Here is a 21,883-nt window from a genome sequence, read left to right as displayed (position 1 = left end):
CCCCTACCTCAGGATTTCTGGGAGATACATTAGTTCTATTTTATAGAAGAACATAAACTGAAGCCTAGTGAAGCTGAGAGACCTTCTCTAAGGTATATAGTGAGTTCCCATGTGGGGAGAAGGAACTTTTTTCTTGGGGCTAAAGTTAGAGCACGCTCCCATCTCTCAGCTGTAGAGAAGCTCTGCTGGTCCAGGGAGGGGTTGGAGTGGGGAAGCGGTGCAGCCAGCCTCCTGGCTGATGCCTGGATTGGTTGAGGTCAGCCAGAGAGGAAGGCTAAGTCATGGGGATGCTTTGATTTATGTTGGTGTGTGATTTATCCACTCTGTTAGACAAGCTACTTTCTTCCCCTGTTCCTCAGGCAGTCTCACTGCTGGAGATGACGGTCAGCTGCTCTCTCTGCGTAGCCACCATCACATGCCCCAGCATTGGAGCCTGGGAAGCCTGACCACAGACCAGCATCTCTGAGGCATGAATAATTAGGCAGGCATAATGGAAGGCACTCACTGCTCCCTCCAATTGCGTAAGCCCATTACTGAACTCTGCTACATCAGCTTCTATCTTCCACGGGGGGAAGTCCGAGGATTTTCATACAAGGGCACCGTAACTCTAGACAGATCCAATAAGGCATTTCAGAACTGCTACCAAGTCAGGGAGGGGTCGGACGTCATCAGCCTCAGTCTGCAGCCGGATGAACATCCAGGGGACATATTTTTCAAGCAGACTCCCACGAAGGATATTCTAACTGAGCTGTACAAACTCACGGCAGAGAGAGAGAGACTGCTGGCCAATCTCCTAAGCTCAGACCACATCCTGGGGATCACGATGGGGAACCAGGAGGGGAAGCTGCTGGAGCTGTCCGTGAGTCTGGCCCCTGAGGACGACTGTTTCCAGAGTGCTGGCGACTTGCAGGGAGAGCCCCTCGTGGGTTGTCTCAATAAGAGGAGCACCCAGAGAAGCAAAAAGCCCCGGCGGTTTGGGGGAGGGAGAGAGAGTGTGGAGGCGCTTCCGCAGAAGAGGACAAGAAGAAAAGGGCATGGGGGCCAGGAATCAGCTCCTCAGATGGGGAGGGACCATGTCTGTCCCAGCAACTCCCTTCCTCTTTCTCGAGAGAGGCCTAATCGTGGGCTTCTAGAAGAGAGAGGCAACTTGCTTCCACATAGGGCTCGTTTCTCTTCCCTGCAGAGGAGAGAAATCTGCCCCCTGGAGATCGCCAAGACGCTGGACCCTGACCCTGGCTTTGGGAGCTTGGGGCTCACTTCTGAGGATGCTGAGTTTGGAAGAGGAGGATCGCCCCCTGACTGCAGCTCCACGGAGCCAGGGGACGAGCCAGGGGATAGTGGTGCTGGGGAGCTACCGAGGAAGCCTCACAGGCTGGCACATCAGCAGACAGGTGTCTCTGGAAGTCACAAGCACCCCGAGAAGCATCCACCCACAGAGAGGGGCCAGAGGGAGAAGTGTGCCGAGCGGACTCACAGGAAGAAACCTGTTTCCAAAGTGGTGGCCCGAGTCCAGGACCTGTCTGCTCAGGTGCAGAGAGTAGTTCAGATGCATCCTGAGGGCGAAGGAGGGCTTGCTGTTCACCCAGCAGCCCAAGCTGAGTTCATTCCCAGCGCAGACTTGCTCACCCTCCCAGCAGCCAAGGCTGGGGCTCCTGGTTCCAAGCGGCAGGGCAAGGAGCAGCACAGGGACGGGTCACGGCAGTCGTCGGCCAGGGAATGTCCTCCAGCCAGCACCGAGGGGGCTGTGAACAAGGTTCTCCTGAAGGTGATAGAGAGTGAGAAGTTAGTTGAAGCCACTGAGGGGAAGAGGCTGGGCTTCCCCCTCAGCAGGACGGCCCCCCGCACCCTCCCAGACACTGGAAGTAAGAGGAGGACTGGGCTGTCTCTGAGCGGCCACAAGACCTTGTTTCTGGATCTGCCCCACAGCGCTGGCCCCGACTCCTCACAGGGCGGAGGTGGTGAGAGGCCGCCCCCACCAGCTCGGGGCATGGTATTTAATAATTCATCCTCTCAGTCTGGCACACACACACGGATGTCACCTGTTCCCTCGCCTCTATCTCCAAGGCTCCCCAGCCCTCCCCAGCATCACAGGCTCCTCCGGCTGCCTGGTGAGAGGGAAGCCGCTCTTGATGACTCTCCTGGTAAAAAGAGTGGCACCTTCACTGGGTCCACCTCTGCTGACACCTTGGAGCCATCATCCTCTGCGAAGGTCACGGAGACCAAAGGAGCCAGCTCGGCCTTCCTCAGAGCGGACCAACCTCGGTTGGTGCCTGGGGAACCTTTGGAAAAGATCTTGGGGCCCGGGAGGATCACAGCTCAGCCTCCGCACCAGTCACCTCCAGGTTAGTCCCTGTTTAAGATGCTTTACATCATTTTTTGGGGGGTGATTCACAAACTGCTTGTGCTATTCAGGGACAGGTTAGTGGACAATGAACTGACATTCCTGGGCTTGTTAGTCAATTCTCCTTGTAGCAAGAAAACTGGGAGTGGTATAGGGAAGTGTTGAGATTGTGAGGATGGTGTTTACTTACGGAGTCAGGATTGTAGTTGCTTCCAGAAGTAATACTTTGTAAATGTCTTTGTTTTATTTTATTTTGGTGGGCGTACGCTAAGGCTGCCTCCATGGTTGCTTACCACAGGACTCTCAAAGGAACAGGAGCAAACAAGCAGGGAGAAGTAGCAACTGGTCGCTGCCTTTGATGCAAACCCCGGGTAATTGGCCCCTTGGCCTGAATTTTGCTGGCGGTACTGCTGAGTAGCTTGAATTTGTGGGGATTCTCCGAGTAGAAGAGCAAAAGCGCGCTGTGTCTGTTGTTAGAGGGTTTTGTTGTTTGTTTTTCTTTTTAGTAATCACCTTTGTAACATCATTATTTTATGACAAAAACTTTCTTTGTTTTTACCAGAGGAGTGATGAATTCAGTTTAATTTGAAGTGACTTCGTTCAGATTTTTTTTTTAATTTCTGTTTTTTAATTTCCTCAAGGAGCACAAAGCAGTGTTTGCTCTGAAGTTATAACTTATTTATGGGTTCCTACCACTCCTGGTGCAACATCATTTCTTATGCAAAAGGTGCTACAGAGACAATCTGGCTCATATGCTTAATGTGATTTAAAATTTTACATGAACACAATTGGGGTCTTCTGTAAGTGGGTCCAGTAAGACCACAAACAGCAAGGTGTAGGAAGTGCCACTCCTGTACTCGTTACATTTTCCAGGCCAGCGTGGCCAGATGCGCAGGGTCTTGTGTGCCATCGTGCGAGTAACAGGTTCTCTTTCAGCGGTGCTTTAGCAGCATATGGTCGATGCTTTGTCTAGGGAATAGTTTGTAACATGATATATGGTCTCTCACAGGTTAGAGCAAATATCATGGCAATTTTTTGAGATAAAAATATCTATGTAGGAAAGAAAAACTTCAAAAGCTTTCTTACTATTTTGAATTCTTGACATTTTTATAAATGTTTCTAAATCATTGGTCGAGGGGCTGGCTCATAAAACAATGTGGTAAATGGTTTCATCGTGTGTTTGCAATATATTGATCTTAGTTTGGTAACACTTGCTTCTTTCATAATATAACCAATCTGTGTCATCAAGAAAGCCATAGAATTGTAGATTTTATAAGCATGTATCCTGAAACCCTAGTGATGAAAACTCTTTCTCCCTATGCATACTGTGAAATACTTGGAACAGAAGCTCTCTACAACTATTAGGTGAGAGAGTCTTGGAAATGTGAGTGCAGAATGACTAGCTTCACTCTGAAGGTTCTTTTTAGAAGTCACCAAATTCTAGGATTCTGTGTGTTCCTCATCCAGAAGGTGTAAATACATTGAGCATCCATAAACCTTTCCTCCTGACTTAGAATTATCTTTTTATTTTGTTTTTCTTTTTCTATAGAAAAGATATTACAAAAGCTCTGCCATACGTGGGTCAAGGCGGACACCCAGAGGACATTCAGCTTTTGGGTGATGACCATGAACCCACTGAGGGGCAAGCTCAACAGATGATCATTTCCTTCCTTGGCTTCTCCATACAATCACTCTGAACCATTCCCTTTATTTTGGTCCCAGGTCTTCCATTGGGATCTTGAGCCAGTCATTAGAATCACAGCGATTCCTTGGCAGGGACACCCCTGGTGCTTCCAACTTTATGAAAGGAGTTGGAAAGGGAAAGGAGAATAGGGGTTCAGAGGGACCATTTTTTTCTGGCCCGGATAACTTCCCTTTTGCTGGGACCTTCCCCCAGGACATCCAAATTTTAGCTCTTATCTTGGCCCTCCTTTGAAAACCATTAAGGGAGGGAGTTCTCTACATAATACCTTTGATGTTTATCCCATGTTCTTTTCCCCTTCCCTCCCTTTAGTTCCCCTTTTCTGCAGCCTTGAGTCCTCTTCATATTCTGGATCCATCAGTGACTTCCTGCAGCTGATGGGTCCAGACAGGGGGACTTTTCTGCTTCCAGCTGCCTTTTTAACTTTCTCTTTCCTCCCACCTCATCCCAGCAGAGGCCTCAGGCAGTCCCCACAGCCTAGAGGAGGGGTCTGTAATTCATTTACTGTCACTGCACAGTGCGCCTTTATCTGCATCCACCTCCCCCCTTTCTCCCATGTCAGCTATTACCAGGTTGAGTTTATGGTCTGTGGACATGTATTTCCTGTGGAACTAACATGTAGGTATTTTATTGAAGTGATGTGATTAGCATTATTGAAAGCTCCCATTAACTGCTTTAGTAGGAGATTAAGGCTGGCAAAAGTAATCAGACCCGTTTCCAGTTGGAAGATTCTTAAGTGTTATGGACAAGTAGTAATTCCCAGGAAAGAATGAAATCCGCTTCTCCTTCTCACAGGACCAAGCCATTAAAGCCAACATCACCATCCACAGAGGAGATAGCACAGAGGTATCACAGAGCCTATTGGTCCACATCCTGTAGCTTTGTAATTTTCCTAACTCTCCATTCCAAGGGGTACACGCAGGAATTTCTTGACTGGTGGTGATATGATCAAATAGAAAATATACTAACAATGAATAGTGGCCAGATTTCTCTTCTCACCCTCCTCCTCTCTCCCTCTCCCCCACCTTGGAATTGGTTTTATAGTCTTTTATTTTGGGATGGAAACTGCTGTAGAATGTTCCCAAGCCTTTGTAGAATGTGGTATTTTCTCAAACCTTGAGGGACTGTAGCTGTGCAAGCCTGCATAGCAGTAGCCTTGGGGCTGAATTCCTTTCTGTTTCGATGGTTTCTTTTACCTTTGATCTTCAGTAGACCCATTTAAAGCCAGCAGAATCACATGGAACTTGGCTCCCCATTCCCAGCGCTTCAGGGGGCTCCTCAGCCATCTCGTGATCTTTTCCTTTGATTGAAATCACCAGGGTGGTGATGGAAGCACATGCCCCAGGCATAGTTCTTCTTGATATTGTGACTCACTTGTCCAATTCTTGTGCCCATGGAAAGATGTAGTTAAGTCAACTGATTGAGGGTTGAGAGGCGTATGTGTAATAGATTTTATTATATCTAATGCTACTGTCAAACCTTTGATTCTTCTCTGCATATATATTATGGGGGAGTAGATGTAATATTGAGGTGTGATGCAATGCCAATAAAATTTTAAAGAAGCTTTACAATATTAATGGACAGATGTTAAGATTACTACAGAAAGTATATAGAAAGATTATTGCAGAAAACATATAGAAAATTATCTGTAATTAATGCTAAGAAAGAAAATAACATTCAAAAATTGCATATACCATCTTATACCCATGTAAAACAAATCAAGAATTAAATTGACAGGAAATACATTGCTATATATATTTTAAGAAAGTAAGTGAAGTTACTTCAGTAATTGAAACTATATGTAACTTTGTCCTAGCAACCCTACTTTTAGGAATTTAGCTTACATAAATAGATGCACTAATAAGAATGTGTGCATAAGGGCAGTTATTGGAGCATTGTTTGTAGTACCAAAGACAGCTGAAAAATTTTTGAATTTTCATCAGTAGAGAAAGGGTTAGATAAATTATAGTATACTTACACTCTGTAATATTATGAGGCTATTCAAGGTAGTGAACTAGATCTACTTCTAGTAACATGCTCTCAGTTTTTCTAGAGAGTGTATCACCTTCTCCATGTATGAGTATATATATTTTGGTATGGGTTTGAATATCATGGAGACAGGTATAGAGAAGACTGGCCAGGCTGTTCAATGCTGTATTTAGGGCCAAGGCAGGGAGAAGGTGGGGACTGAGGCTCCAGAAGCACTGGGGAAGAGCACTCACTTTTTTCTTTATTTATATTTACATCATTGCACAGGTTGTGGTGAAAGTGTCACCTGTGATTTTTTAAAGAGTGATTTGTAACTACTTTTTTATTTTTTGGTTTTGGTTAATCCTCACCAGAGGATTTTTTTTTTCTCATTTATATTTAGAGAAAGTGGAGGGGAGGGATGGAGGGTGGAGAGAGAGAGAAACATCATTGTGAGAGACACATGGATTGGTTGCTTCTCGCATGCGCCCCAACTGGGGCCAGGGATCAAACCTGAAACCCAGATACATGCCCTTGACTGGGAATCAACCTGTGACCCTTGGGTGCGTGAGCTGACACTCTAACCACTGAGCCAAACGCACTTTTTAAAGAAAAAAGATACTCCTAGAGTGATGTGCATGTATGGTAGGATTATAGCTAAACCACACTTTTCTGTATTTTACCCATGTCCTTTAATGAGGCAAAAGTTCATCATTGATACACAGCATTGTTACGAAGAGAAATTCAGGTTGCTGGAGCCCTGTGAAAGCAATGCCCATAAAGGACTTGTCAGGGAGGTAGGACTGGATGAGGACTGATCATTATCCAAAAACCAAGAGAGGAAGGCAGTTCAGACAGGGTCCTGACAGGTAACCGACATCCCCAGGCCTGAAGGAACAAGGGAAGCAGGGGTCACTGGAACCTGACAGGGGAGCTTAATCAGGAGGACCATGTGGCGGGAACAGTGGCCTGCAGTAGAGGCACCTGGCAGAGAGGAAGTTGTGGGAATAAATATCCTGGCCTCACTTTCCTTTGATCTTCTGCCTAGAAAACTCCTCTAACTGAACCAACCATAAGGCAGAGTGTAAGGGACTTGGTAGATGCGATCTGAAAGGTCAGCCTTTGGAGCCAAGAGCATGTGCAGAAGGGCGGAGAGTGGATCTGGAGGGCAAGAGTGAGACAAGATGATGCAGATAGACTTTGCCCTGAGGACCAAAAAGTGTAGACAGATGGAATGGTATTGTAAATGACCAATGAGGTAAAGAAGGATGTGTGTATGTGTAGTATATGTTTTGTTATAGAACACTGGTTATCTTGATAATAAGTAATTATTGCACTGTTTCATTTCTTTGCTGTTTAATTAGGTCAATTGTCTTATTGTTTAAAGTTCAAATATAGAGGAAGTGAAAGAATTGGAAGATCTTGTGGTGCAGGTTTCAGTCTGTGAATTCAGAAAGATTAATCTGTTTTTTTAAATGCATAGCTCTTACATTTACCAGTGATTGACAACACATTGTGCTTGGTTGCTTTTTATGCAAAGCACAAAAATAATTTAAAAATGTCTTCCCCAGGTATGCAAATTAAGAGTAACTAATTTGCATATGGGATATTTAAATAGATTTTTCTACCAATGAACAATTTACATTTTGTGGTCAGATTCTATATAAAATAAAGTGCTTCTCTTGTTAAGATTTTGTTTTTAAAGGCCAGGACCATGACCAAGATCTGATGTTTTAAAATCCCAAAACAGCTTTACATAAGTGAATTTTTTCCCAGGTCAATATCCAGTTGTGCCTTAAGGATAACACCTTCTATTGAATTGTTTTTTATTTGTCACTTTTCTGTTCTTGGATTCGAGTATAAGATTTAAATCAAGGGTGGCAGTCTGGGTCCTAAGCCAAATACATTCATCTAAAGTAATTCTGAAGAAATATAGAAATGGCAGAATTAACACTGTGATTAAAAGTAATAGCCACTGAAAAATCTCAAAGACCATTTAAATAAAAAGAGAGTGAGATAAGACCATTTTTAAAATAAAAAGAGACTATAATTTGAAGATTTATTGCATATGTACAGGGTGAGGCAAAAGTAGGTTTACAGCCCTAGCCAGTTTGGCTTAGTGGATAGAGCGTCGGCCTGCAGACTGAAGGGTCCCAGGTTCGATTCCGGCCAAGGGCACATGCCTGGGTTGCGGGCGTATTCCCCAGTAGGGGGTGTGCAGGAGGTAGCCAATCATTGATTCTCTCTTATCATTGATGTTTCTATCCCTCTCTCCTTCTCCCTTCCTCTCTGAAATCAATAAAGATATATATATGTGTGTGTATATATATACACATATATATATATAAAGTAGGTTTATAGTTGTGAGTACACGAAACACAGTTTATTCTCATGTTATTATTTATTAACAATTATATTATTTTCCATAGGAACAACTGTAAACATACTTTTGCACCATCCTGTATTTTCACATGACAACTATTCTGCCTCATAGCATCATTTCTTGGGGGCATTAGAAAAGACAAACTTTAAAGCTTATAATTGACCTAGAGGCCTGGTAGACGAAATACATGCACTGGGGTGGGTGGGAGAGCCTCAGTCCAACCTGCCCCCTCTCACAATCCAGGAGCCCTCAGGGGATTTCCTACTGACGGCTTTAGGGCCTAAGCTGCAGTCTGGCCTCGGAGGCTCTGAGCAGGCTCCCCGTGTGTGTGTGTGTGTGCGGGGCCGCCGCGCAGCGGTGCCATGGGGGCTCAGAGCAGGCGCCGTGTGTGTGTGTGTGTGCGGGGCCGCCGCGCAGCGGTGCCATGGGGGCTCAGAGCAGGCGCCATGTGTGTGTGTGTGTGTCTGCGTGTCTGCTGGGGGCCTGCCCCCAGCCATGTGAGAGGCTCAGAGCAGGCACCCCTCTGTGTTGATATCTCAGGCTCCGGGCCATGCCTGCATGTTGTTCTGAGCTGATCGTGACCGTTATAGAGTCCCGGCCTCATTTGCATTATATATATATATATATATCAAGCATTTAATCAAGTTGACAAAGTAAAGTACTGAATATTGGAGCTGTATGTTTTGTTTTATTCTTCATGGACCCTTCTGTGAGAGGGTGCTTTCTGAAAACAGTACACACCGACTCTGGGCCCACTTTCTTCTTCTTGATCATTTTTAATCAGGTAAATGACCTTCACTGCCTATTTTACTTTACTCTCTGATCACTTACAAGGATCAAACTCCTGTTAGTTCTTAAATGGGAATCAACCCATGCTACTGAGTACACTTTTGTGGCCCCTGGGTTGCGACATTAGGCCATACCATCCCCCTGGTTCCTTTGTGCCCTGGTAGCTCAGCTGCCCACCAGATCGTGCTCCAGAGTTTCTTCACTCTGGCCGAAGATCCTCGGAGTTCCCCACAGTCATGCGTTGCTCCTGCACATGGGACCAGAGGCTGTCTCTGTGGCCCAGTGCCTTATAGCAAAGAAGTTGAAACTGTCAGATTGGGAATAAGATATGTTTAGGACATAGAGGGACCTGTGGGGTCTTTGAAGGATACCTGATAATAGATAGGAACAATGGGCAATGGAAAGGGAAATATTGTGAGAGAACAAGTCTGGATCAAAATTCTGTGTTCAGATATTTTCTCAAACTCCCGAGAGGGCCCTACCTAGTCTAGGAGAAGGGTTCTTGGCATGAGGGAAGGAATGACTTTGTCATCAGAAGCCCAGTGGTTTCGCAGGTGGAAGATCTATTTGAGAGAAGCAGAAATTTTCTGAGCCGAGGGAGAGCACAGCCCCGGCTACAGGGGTCAGGAAGAGGTTGTTAGCAACCCAAGGGTGACAGAGTGACAGAGTAACAGAGCCCAAGCAGGCAAGGGCCGCAGGCTCCCAAGCATGGGCCCCTGGAGGGCATAAGAGGGGAGGAGGAGTCTAAGACCTCACTTCCTACCAAGCAAGTGAGTGAGGGCTTCAGATATTGAGATTCAGATTTTTGTGATTCCTGTGACAGTTTTATTCTCAACTTAAGGCAGTAAGTTGGAAGGTTTCACATATTTTTTCTAAAATGTTTTGGTGTCGGTTTTTTTGTTTGTTTTAAGCCTTAGTTAAAATTTTGACTCAGAGTTTTGCATTTGGGAAGAGAGCCCCAAAAATAACCCTGTGACTGATTAAAGCTGTTGGTTTCCAGGTCAGCCCAGAAGGCTTGTGGAGAGAACAAATAGCACATGCGGCTTAAGCCCATGTGTCCGGATAATGAGACGGTTAGACCTGATAAGACCTCGTTGCCTCAGTGCTCCGAAGGTTGTCACACGGCGGAGCGCATCCTAGGAAAGCAGGATCTGAGGCAGAGGAAGGGGTATCAGCCTCGAGGGAGGGACAACAGTAAAAATAGCCTGACGGATGTCCTCCAGATTTTCTGCTGACCCAGCTCTCAGGGACTCATGCCTGGATGGTAGGGAGAGAAGACTGCAATGAAAAAAGCAGTGCAGAAAGTTACAGAGTAATTTTACTAACATGCCCTTCAGATATTGAAGACAGGGTCTCATAACAGTATAACAAATGTGGGGATGAAGAATCCCTACTCGAGGTGCTGTTGAAGCGGTGTGACCGGGAATCTGGTGGAGCGAACCAGATTCTCATACTAAGGAGAAGAGGACAAGTGAGGGAGGAGGGCAGTAGTGCGTTGGGGACGCAGCTGGCACCTTAGCTGCAAAAGCCCAGGTGACGATTCTAGAAGTGTCTAGAGGCACATTAAACAGTCAGAGAAGGAAAGAGCAGCAGTGATGATGGGAGGATTGCATCTGTGAGCACATGTGATTCCTAGAATGACTAGGAGAAATTGTGGAGGGGAGGGGAGTGCCAGCATTGGTAGAGCCAGAGAAATAGCGATTTTGCACCTGGTTGCTACTCCCTTGACTGCATTTGCTGGAAAGAATAATATTACATTCATAGGGTTCTTTTGAAAATCAAGTAACATAATGTTGATGAAAATACTTCATAGAATATTAGAAAATAATAGCTTTATTATAATTAAAGACCAGTGTTGACTCAGAGGGCCAGAAAAGATTTCAATAATTTACTCTTTGGGGTTTCTCAGTGATGAAATGATGCTATAAATAATAGCTCACAACTGGTTATTTGATGTGAATTTCTTGATTGTTCTCAATGAAAGCATCTATATTTACTTCTGTTTTTAAGTGACTTAAATAGCATTGTCTTGGTCTTATTGTTTTCTGTAGGTTAATTTTGATTTTCCAGTGAATTTTTTAAAAATTACACAGTCTAGCTTGAAACTGGCTCACTCAATAGCTTTTGAACTTAATCAGTGAAGTTTTATTTGCAATTAAAGTAAGTAAAAAAAATTAAAATTGCATATCTAATAATAATATCATTCCATTATGAAATAATAAGTTAAAGGGTGATATAGCATAAGAAAAACCAAAGTCCGCTTTCTTTCTACCAATTATTTCTGAGCCATCTGAAGTCACATCTTCTACAAAGCTTTTTTTAATTTTATCAACTAATAATAATTTGGTTACTCCTGATAGCTATATCATTTTTTGTGAAGACAATACATTTTGGACCTCTATTATTTCCATATTATTATGCTAGTATATATATATTTATAATATTATCTCATTGTTTTCTGTGTCAGTCTTGAATTCTCATCAAGCTTTTGAATGTAAGACCCTGTCTTATACTTCAAATGGATGATTTGCAGTTCCTTGGTGGTCAGTCTGCATTGATTTAATTAAAAGTTTTGGTTGTTGACTTTAACTTAAAAACACCCTCCAGCCGGAGCTGGATTGGCTCAGTCGGCCTGCGGACCGAAGAGTCTTGGGTTCAGTTCCGGTCCAGGGTACATACCACGGTTGTAGGCTTTTCCCTGGCCCAGGCCCTGGTCAGGACAAGTGTAGGAGGCAACCAATCAGTGTGTCTCTCTCACATCGATGCTTCTCTCTGTATTTCCCTCTCTCTTCCACTCTCTCTAAAAATCAATGGGAAAATATCCTCAGATGAGGATTTTCTAAAAAATTAAAAATTGAAACAAAAAACCAGAAGACTGGGCAGCTACTTAGAGCTCCTCTAGGCTGATTCAAAGAAACTGTTCTTTTAATTGGAATAATTTTACAACATAATCAGTTTTACTACAACAGACCTTTCTTAATCTTAAATGAGACTTAACTGTATGGTCAACAGCAGTCACTGAGGTGTAGCCAAGTGATCAAACTTGAAATGGAAACCAGAGGCAGCTTACCGTGTCATGTGTTTTGCTGGTCACAGATTAACCAGCAAGGTTGTATTATGCATGATCAAAGGCTGGCACATTTGCACCAAGCTACTTTATGACCCACACACTGGTGAACCAGAAGACTGGGCAGCTACTTAGAGCTCCTCTAGGCTGATTCAAGGGTCCTGCAAGGCCCCCCACCGCTTGATGCCTGGTGCCCACCATTGAAGTTTGCCTTCTGTGTGAAAGCACTGTTGTGAGAATATACAATGAAAATATCACTTGAGGCCATGTGATTGATCCCCAAAGCTATGCACAAAACTCATTGTATTAATTTGCCCATAAAACGCCTGTTATTACCTAGCAGAGCAGGATCCTTACAGTATGAGACAGGGTTCCAAGAGTGGAAGCAGGAATCAAGGCCAGGAAAAGAGTAGTTAGGTCTAGAAAATGGCTTGAGAATTTGAGGCCCAAACCAATGGAGTGGTGTGAGTACACCAGGGACCACAATTCTATCTGCAGAATTCCTTCGCCATTGCCATTGCCGTATAACATACATAACTGGATCGTGGAAGTGACATGAATTCATATTCACGGATTCTGCTGTCGCTCAAGGAGAGGAGATTATTCTGGGCATGTCCCCCAGGGGACAGGAATCTAGGGGACTAGCTTAGAATTCTGCCTATCACAGTAGCCTTCTATTACTTAGGGCTTTACATCCTCTTTCTGGTCTTATTTTCTCCTTCCACTATCAGACACTGTCCCCACAGCCTTCCCTAATGTAACCTAATGTGTATATACAATGACTGTTCTCCATTTCTGGATCATTAATCACAGTGTACTGGTTGAGAGCGTGTGTGTGAAAGCTGAACACGTCAGTGTCAAATTCCAGCTCTGCTATCTACCAGAAGATTGGCAACTGCCTCAGTATGTAAATGGGAGTGGTGATAGATATAATATTTTAAATACTTACGAGTTGTTTTAAGGATTATGTGCTATATTTAAAAGGCTTGGCACAATAGTTCTGCAAAAATATTTAGATATTATTATAGTATTTTATAACTCAGTGGTTTTATTCATAAATGTTTTCTTTACATGAGATACTTGATAAATTCCTAGGCATTCTTCAAAATCCATCCTAACCTTGGTTATGCAAATGTAAATGTTTGCATAATATTGAGAAGGGTATAGGGAACTCTCTGTTTTTCAACTTTTTTGTAAGTCTAAAATTATTTCAAGATAAAGTCTTTTAAAAGTTCTAAATGTTGGACACATACGTAATACCCTTTGTAATACTTTAAGCAATAAAAAAAAAAGTTCTAAATGTTATCTCTATTATAAAACCTCCCTCATCATAGAATGAAACATTTCATAGAACTTTACACATTATCGCATTATACCATAATTATTTGTTTACATGTCTGTCTAAATATAAACTCTATGGAAGCAGAGACCAAGCTTTATTTACCTTTGTGTCTCTAAAACACAGCATCACACTTGATATAGCTTAGAGCATATAGTATATAAATGCTGATTGTTGAATGGGTTTTTATTTATTGTGCATACGAGATTCACTATGACAAGATGAGATGTGATTACTTGAAATTTTAACTAAAGGGACATAAATTATTATACTAAGTATAGCTTTGTTAAATGAATTCACAATCTTGTAAGTGTAAATATTTTATTCAAGGGGAATGATATAGATGAGTTATCCTTGAGAAACAGTTTAATTCCCACTTAACCATTTTTGTAATGATTTTGAATAATTGTTATAGACTATATCAGATATAGGGACCTATACACTTGTAAACATGAAAATCTATTATTTTTGTATTATCCTACTGACATTGTACATTGCATTAATACAGGAAGGTAGACTGCTGTTCTTGAAGATAGAATGCTAGCTTCCTGTTTAACATTTGTTACTGTGATCACAACTTTTTTTTTTTTTACCATTAATCATAAGATGAACATCTGGCTTCTATACAGCTGTCTTCAAATAACTACCTATGCCTTCCAAGTGCCAGTTGCTGCATGTGGTCCAAGATGCTACTTCTCCAAATTGTCTTTAAGCATCCATTAGGCTTCGAGTATATAGCTTTTACAACCAGTTTTATGTTATCAGCAAATATTATGGAGTTGCAGGATTCCATCTAGTAAGTAATTATGATACTGCAATCACATATCTGCAGCTTTATTCTAAAGAGCAGCACTACTATTTTCTTGCCATCTTTCTAATTCCTTTAAGAGCAAATGTCTTGAAAAGTCATATGATAATGTATGACTAATCTTACAGAGAGCCCAAATCAGGAAAGCGTCTGCTTCTCAGCTGCAGCAGCTCTTCCATCTCAGCCTCTGTGTCACCAGAAAAATCACTTCCTGTGTCTTCTGGGCAATATTTTCCTTTCAGAGGTTCGGGGGCTGTCCTTTCAGAACTCCCCTGCCTTTAGATGGCTTTTTTTTTTTCCTGCCAAATAGACCGTGACTCACACAACTGTTTAGTTGAAATTAGTTTCCTAATTCACAACTGCCTTGAAATTAGGAAGCCCACGTTTAAATCTTGCCTCTGTCAATTGCTATCTATGTGTCTCTGCGTAACATACTTCTCCAGCTCTCACACTCAACAACGGGTTAATAATATCACTCTTTCAGAGTTGCTGTGAGAATGAAAGGAGACAGAATACATGAACGTGCATTACAAATGTGAGGAATTGTTTTTATGTTTACAAATCGCAGCCTTACAAAGAGCTGCCGCCTTTCCATTATCCTCGGTGAGCCCAATAGTCTGTATGCCAATGAGACCCATGGATGCTCTCAGCAGACTACATCCTGGGAAGCTGTATGCATCTTCTCTTCTAGCAGGGGCAGTACTTACTGTCATCTCTTCCAGGTGGGGAACCCCTAAAAGGAGAATAGCTATTAGCTTTTATTTCAAGGCAAATAGCTTTGGCAACAGTGGGAACATCCTAAATTGTAAATAGGAGTAAGAATCAAACAGGTCTGTAATGGCCTTGGTGTTGCTAGTAACAAGGAATAGATTCCAAAACTCTGTGGACTCAGAACTAGATGATTGGCTCTAAAGTTGAGGAAGGAAACAAAGTCAAGGATCATGCTAAGGTCCCTGCCTCCAGTGACTGGGAAGACAACTGCCATGTAAAGACACACAGAAGCCCTCACACTTAGAGTGTTGATGAATGGATCTGTGCCAGAAAGGAGAAAGGTATCATTTGCATGTCACAAGGCTCCTCGCCATTCCCAATCCTGTTTAGATATTTTCTTTTCAACATCTTATTGGTGTTCTTAGTCAGCTTTGGAGGAAAAATGAGATGGAGAAAGAAGTGTTAGATGACAGAATCAGAGCTTGCTAAATCCTTCCTAAGCAAATGGAACAAGATTGAGTTCAAGAGGATACTGGAAACACTCTGCATTTAGAATAAAATATCCACTTACCAGTAAAGGACTTTGGTTTCAATTTTAGTTGACAACATATTGATTTTGAGCCAGCTAGGTGATGTGACTGTTTAAAGCAAAAGCCATACTACATTAGTAATAGATATTGATATCAAGGGCAAAAATGTACTACTGTACTGTAAATAGTCTGACAAATATGGCGTTTGGGGTGTAATTATGGGTACATATTGGAAGGAGGCCATTGACAAATTGGGTTACATGCAGGGGACCAAAATGGAGACATAGCTGGAAGTTATTTCAGAGGAAAAAGACTCCAAAAGAATAGTGAGCCCGTAAAATTGGAAAGGGCATACATGACAAAGGCTGTGTAGAAGATACTGTGTGTGTCACCCAGATTCTCCTATTAATATCAAGGCCCTAGTTCCCTCAGCTGCTGGGAGAATTGCTGGTTGATGGCTCATGGCTGAGTGTCCCATCGCCCCCCACCCCCCATCCCAACTTCACCCCTCAGAACTGCCCTTTGCCCAAAGTAGCTACTTTTCCTGAGATTCCACCTATTCCTCAAGGGCAGTCCTACCCAGTGACTGGTCTGTGTGTGAGAGTCCAAAAGCTCAGTCCTGGTGCCTTGTGCGGGACAACTCTGAAGGGCCGCCCCTGCTTCAGAGCTCCCTGTGCAATCAGCTGAGGCCTCTGTGGCAGCTGCACCTCCTCTGCCCAATCATGCCTCCCTCCCTTTCTCCACCAAGCCTGCATGGGAATCTCTTCTCAGTCCATTTCCCAGGGAATCCTACCTGCAACAACTGATATTATAAAGACTGGGAAAGGATGCATTATTCAATACATGATGCTGGAAGAACTGATTATCTATATGGAAAGAAAAAATGAATTTGGAGCTTCCTTGTGCCATGCACAAAATCTATTTCAGGTGGATTTAGAACTGAAATGTGAAAAGCAAAACTTTGCAGCTTTTTGTAGAAAATATGGAAGTCTTAGGAAAGCATTTCTTTTTTTTTAATAAATATATTTTTGTTGATTTCAGAGAAGAAGGGAGAGGGAGAGAGAGAGATAGAAACATCAATGATGAGAGAGAATCATTGACTGGTTGCCTCCTGCATGCCCCACACTGGGGATCATGCCCACAACCTGGGCATGTGCCCTGACCAGGAATCAAACCATGACTTCCTGGTTCATAGGTCAACACTCAACCACTGAACAACACTAGCCAGGCAGGAAAAGGTTTCTTAAAAGCACAAACATAACGAAACTTATTTGTGAATTTGTCTATATTAAAATAATATAAAATTAAATTTAAACTCATTTAACTGTCACAAATGATATCATTTTTAAAGTAATAAGAAAAGCAGGGAGAAGATATTTGCAGTACTTATAAGCAACAAAGAATTAGTATCCAAAATACCACTATATGAAGAATTTATACAAATCCTATATATTAAAGAGGTAATATGCAAATTAACCCTCATGCCCTCACAAGATGGCTGCCTACAACAAGGCCGGCAGGGGGTTTAGTGAGGGATGACCAAACGACTGAACAAGCAGGCTGCGTTGGGCGACCAGGCTGGCCGGTGGGGGATCATGAGGGGTGACCAGGCCAGCAGGGGGGGCCAGTTTGGGGCAACTAAGCCAACAGGGGGGCAGTTGGGGGCGACCAGGCTGGCGGGGGGCGGGGCAGTAAGAGGCGACCAGGCTGGCAGGGGGTCAGTTAGGGGCAACTAGGCAGGCAGGCAGGCAGGGGAGCAATTAGGAGCCAACAGTCTAAAATTGTGAGAGGGATTGGACCTAAATCGGTGTTTGGACATCTACCAAGGGGTCCCGGATTGAAGAAGGTGCAGGCTAGGCTGAGGGGACCCCCCTCCCATGCAGGAATTTTGTGCACTGGGCCTCTAATCTTATATAATAAAAGGGTTATATGCAAATTGACCCTAACAGCAGAGCGACTGGAAATCACTGGCCACTATGACACACACTGGCTACCAGGGGGCAGATGCTCAATGCAGGAGCTGTCCCCTGGTGGTCAGTGACTCCCACAGGGGGAGCTCTGCTCAGCCACAAGCCAGGCTGATGGCTGCCAGCACAGCGGTGGTGACGGGAGCCTCTCCCGCCTCCTCAGTATCACTAAGGATGTCTGACTGCAGCTTAGGTCTGCTCCCTGCTGGTAAGTGGACATCCCCCGAGGGCTGCTGAGCTGCCAGAGGGGTGTCTGACTGGCATCTTGGGCCTGATCCCCCTGGGAGCGGGCCTAAGCCAGCAGGTGGACATCCTCCGAGGGGTCCCAGACTGCAAGAGGTCATAGGCTGGGCTGAGGGACCCTGAATGCACAATTTTTTGTGGACTGGGCCTCTAGTTAATAAAAGGCAAACTACTCAGGAGGACAAAATGGGGGTAGATGATAAATAGTCACTTCACTTAAGAGAAAGTCTAAATGATGAGTATGTGAAAATATGCTTAGTCTCACAGCAATTAGGAAAATGACAATTAAAATAAGATCCTATTTCACACATATCAAATTGGAAAAAAAATGATTTAAATTTTTTTTTTATTTTTTTTTAAATATATATTTTTTATTGATTTTTTACAGAGAGGAAGGGAGAGAGATAGAGAGTTAGAAACATCGATGAGAGAGAAACATCGATCAGCTGCCTCCTGCACATCTCCCACTGGGGATGTGTCCGCAACCCAGGTACATGCCCTCGACCGAATTCGAACCTGGGACCCCTCAGTCCGCAGGCCGACGCTCCATCCACCGAGCCAAACCGGTTTCGGCTAAATTTATTTTATAATATCTTTTCTTCTTTTCCTTCTTTCCTTGCTTAGCTTCCGTGCCTTTCACATGCTGTTTCCATGATAAACTACTTATCTGTGAAGTCAGCACAAATGCATCTTTTCCATTAATCTTCCAGGTTAGAGTTTGTGCTTCTTCCATTTAAAAAACTTGGTGTTGACATGTTGTTTATAGGCAAGTCTCTGACACTAATTAGGTTATGAGCCCCTGGATGGCAGGAATCATAAAATGTTTGTGTGCTTTTGGCATTTATTATACTGTCTAGTGCTTGACTAGTCAGTATATATTGGATAGGTGAATGGACTAGTTCCAGTGGCTTCTTCCATAAGATCAGACCTCTTTAAGAGAGGGGTTGCAGCCCTGGCCGGTTTGGCTCAGTAGATTGAAAGTCAGCCTGCAGGCTGAAAGGTCCTGCGTTCAGTTCTGGTCAAGGGCAGGAGGTAGCCGATCAATGATTCTCCTTCATCTCTGATGTTTCTATCTCTCCCTCCATCTCCCTTCCTTTCTGAAATCAATAAAAACATATTAAGAAACTACAACAACAAACAAAAATAAGGGCTGCAAGCCAAATGCTTTGTCCTGCTTGCTTTGTTTTCTTTTTGATCTAACCACTAAAACTAGTTTAAGATCAGCTCTAATTCTTTTTTTGACCTTAAAGAAATTAATTCTCTGGGCTTCAAATTTCTCTTTTAAAAAATTTATTCTTTAAAAGATTTTTTTCAATTGAAGTTTACATTCAATATTATTTTGTACTAGTTGCAGTTGTGCTGCATAGTGGTCAGATAGTCATATACTTTACAAAGTGTTCCCCCTGATATTTCCAGTATCCACCTCACACATTATATTATTAAACTCTAATTTTAAAAAGAGTGTTTGATACTCATTACCTAATATGGGGCATTTTATTAGATGTAGTTCCCATCCTTAGTTTAAAGAAGCAGATAAGCTGGTTCTTTTCACCATGGGTGGAAAGCGCATAGGGACAAAATAAATGTTATTTTTCTTTATTATTCATTGATTTTCTTCCAGGTGTATTGCTGCTTAGAGGTACTATCAGGATTTATTTTTAATCCTGAAAAAATGAAAGAAGTATACTTTGCCTAGAGAGATGAAATATGTTGACATGTTTAAATATGTGTAAGTATATCCCTCAGGAAAGTTAAGTCTTTAGAGACATTGACCTTCAAAGCATCTGAAAAAAATTTATATTTTTTAAAAGCCAGCAGCTGTTCTACAAACTTCACATGGGAGAATATGATTTAGTTGATATTTGTCACCTCTTACAGTGATTATAAAGTACTAAAGTTGGGAGGGGTCCTTCGACCCAATGCCTTCATGGTACAGGTAATGAAAATGAGATTCCATCTAAAGTGCTATAACTGTTTAGTGATATAATACTTCAGGTCTCCTAACTTCAATTATGCTTCTTTCCCTTTCTTCATATCCTGTTCCCACCACCAATTTGAAGGTAACAAGAAACTTCTTTGAATTTTCAATGACTTTGAGTTATAGTAGCTACTTAAGTATTTACTTTGGAGCCCTAGAAATCTCCCCAATAAGCAATTGCTTGGTGACCTTTGTATCATTAATAATTTTCATTAGCACCTAAACTCAAGGGGATAAAGCAACGCCATTTAAAGCAATATAATTATTTAGGCTCATGGTCAATATGTTGTAAAAGGTGAAGGCTTGTAAAATAAATTAAATTTTTACTTGATCATTAATTAAATAAATTGAGATATTCTGTTAAGTGTAATACTTTCATATGGTAATTGAAATAAAGTTGGTAATATATCTGTATTTCCATTTGCTCATTGATAAGATGAATAACAGAATAAATCTTTGAGGACAGTCTATCTCTGAGAATCTTTCACATCTAAATATTTTGATTCTGTGATTGTAATAACAGAGGAGTCATCTAGACTTGGCTTGGCTTGCAAAGTTAACTGGTGTTTGGTGTTGCTTAACAAAGAAGGTTTTCTTCATTCTTGTTTTTGAAAAGTGACTATCACTGAAATGCTGTCTTGTCTTTCTGAAAGCTCCCTAAGAATCTCATTCATTAGTCTTCATATATGTGTTTATATCCTTCATTTACTTGGTATGACTGTGATTTATTGAAACTAAATAAATTAGTTTTCAAACCCTATGGCTTTTCTGCATTTAGTTGGATGGATTTAAGGTTTTTAACAGGGCATTATGGAAGAACACACACACACACATATATATGAGGCCTGTTGCACAAAGAGATTCATGCAATAGGCCTTCCTTCCCCTGGCTGCCGGCACCGGTTTTCCTCTGGCACCCAGGACCCAGGCCTTCGCTCCAGTCACAGCAGAGAAGCCAAGCCTGGAGGCTTCTCTGCTCCGGCCATAGTGGAGGAGCCAAGCCTCTTCAGTCTTCAGTTGTCTTCAGTCTTTGCTGGTGCCACAGCCTTCAGTCTCTGCTCCATGCCTGCATATACAAATTAACCACCATCTTTGTTGGGTTAATTTTCATACTCATCCTGATTGGCTGATGGGCGTAACAGAGTGACACCAATTTGCATGTTTCTCTTTTATTAGTGTAGATATGGATCTGAATTCTGCTGCTATGGTCTAATGCAAGTTATACAACCTCTCTTAGCCTCAGTTTTCTCTTTTCTACTTTGTGAATAACAAAATGTCCTGCATAGCATTCTTATGAAGAGTAAACAAGGTGCCAAGAACAGTATCGGGCAATCACGTCATTAGGGTGTATCAAATGGACTGTGATTTTAAAATTCTAAAGTTGAGAGGGATCCTTTGGCCCAGTGTCTTCATGGTACAGGTAATGAAAATGAGATTCCATCCAAAGCACTTTAACTGTTTAGTGATAAATTACTTCAGATCTTCTAACTTCCAGTACAATTGTCCTTTTTGGTGCTGACATCCACTTTTTCTATTGATCTAACTAAAGCTTTAAGTGCTTTGCTGTTACTCTCCTGCAGTAAGCGTTTTTAAAAACTTACTTTTTAATTGTTGATTCATAATGGTCATAATAGTATGTGCTGGTGAAGATGGGAGTAATTGTTTCTGATTTCCACCACAAATTTTTCACTTTCCTTCCCTAGCACTCTTCTCTGTGGAAATAGCATAGCAAAAAAATTGCTGGATTTCTGCAAAGGTGTTCAGAAAAGACCAATGTGTAGATTCTCTAGAAGCTGGAATCAGTAGATTGTGAATTTCTTTCATAGAGGCCTAGGCTTTGTTCATGTTTGTATTTCCAGAACCCAGCTGGCATAAATAGATTCAGTAATGAACATTTTATAGAGCTTATGGGAGGTGGAAAAGCCTCATTCCAAATTCTAATGCTAAATATTTGGTACTTAGGCAATTTCTTAACTTAAACCATAGTCCATGTCCTGAGTAATGTTTTAACACATAAGAAACCTTAATTATTTCAAATGAGATTTTTTTCTTATTGTC

General features: G+C 42.4%; 1 protein-coding gene across 1 annotated transcript in view; it reads left to right on the top strand.

The window, feature by feature from the left end:
• The first annotated feature begins 363 nt into the window (after positions 1–363).
• Positions 364–21,883, top strand: part of FMN1 (formin 1) — a 398,649-nt gene continuing 377,129 nt past the window's right edge. Inside the window, exon 1 of the mRNA XM_015557593.1 lies at positions 364–2,342. Within this exon, the coding sequence (XP_015413079.1) occupies positions 491–2,342 (1,852 nt within the window). The 5' untranslated portion in view covers positions 364–490. The remainder of the gene's footprint in view (positions 2,343–21,883) is intronic.

Source organism: Myotis davidii, unplaced genomic scaffold, assembly GCF_000327345.1.
Source record: "Myotis davidii unplaced genomic scaffold, ASM32734v1 scaffold46, whole genome shotgun sequence".
In the NCBI taxonomy this organism is placed as follows: domain Eukaryota; kingdom Metazoa; phylum Chordata; class Mammalia; order Chiroptera; family Vespertilionidae; genus Myotis; species Myotis davidii.
The sequence above is the reverse complement of the archived record's forward strand: the minus strand, read 5'-3'. Positions and strand labels throughout refer to the sequence as shown.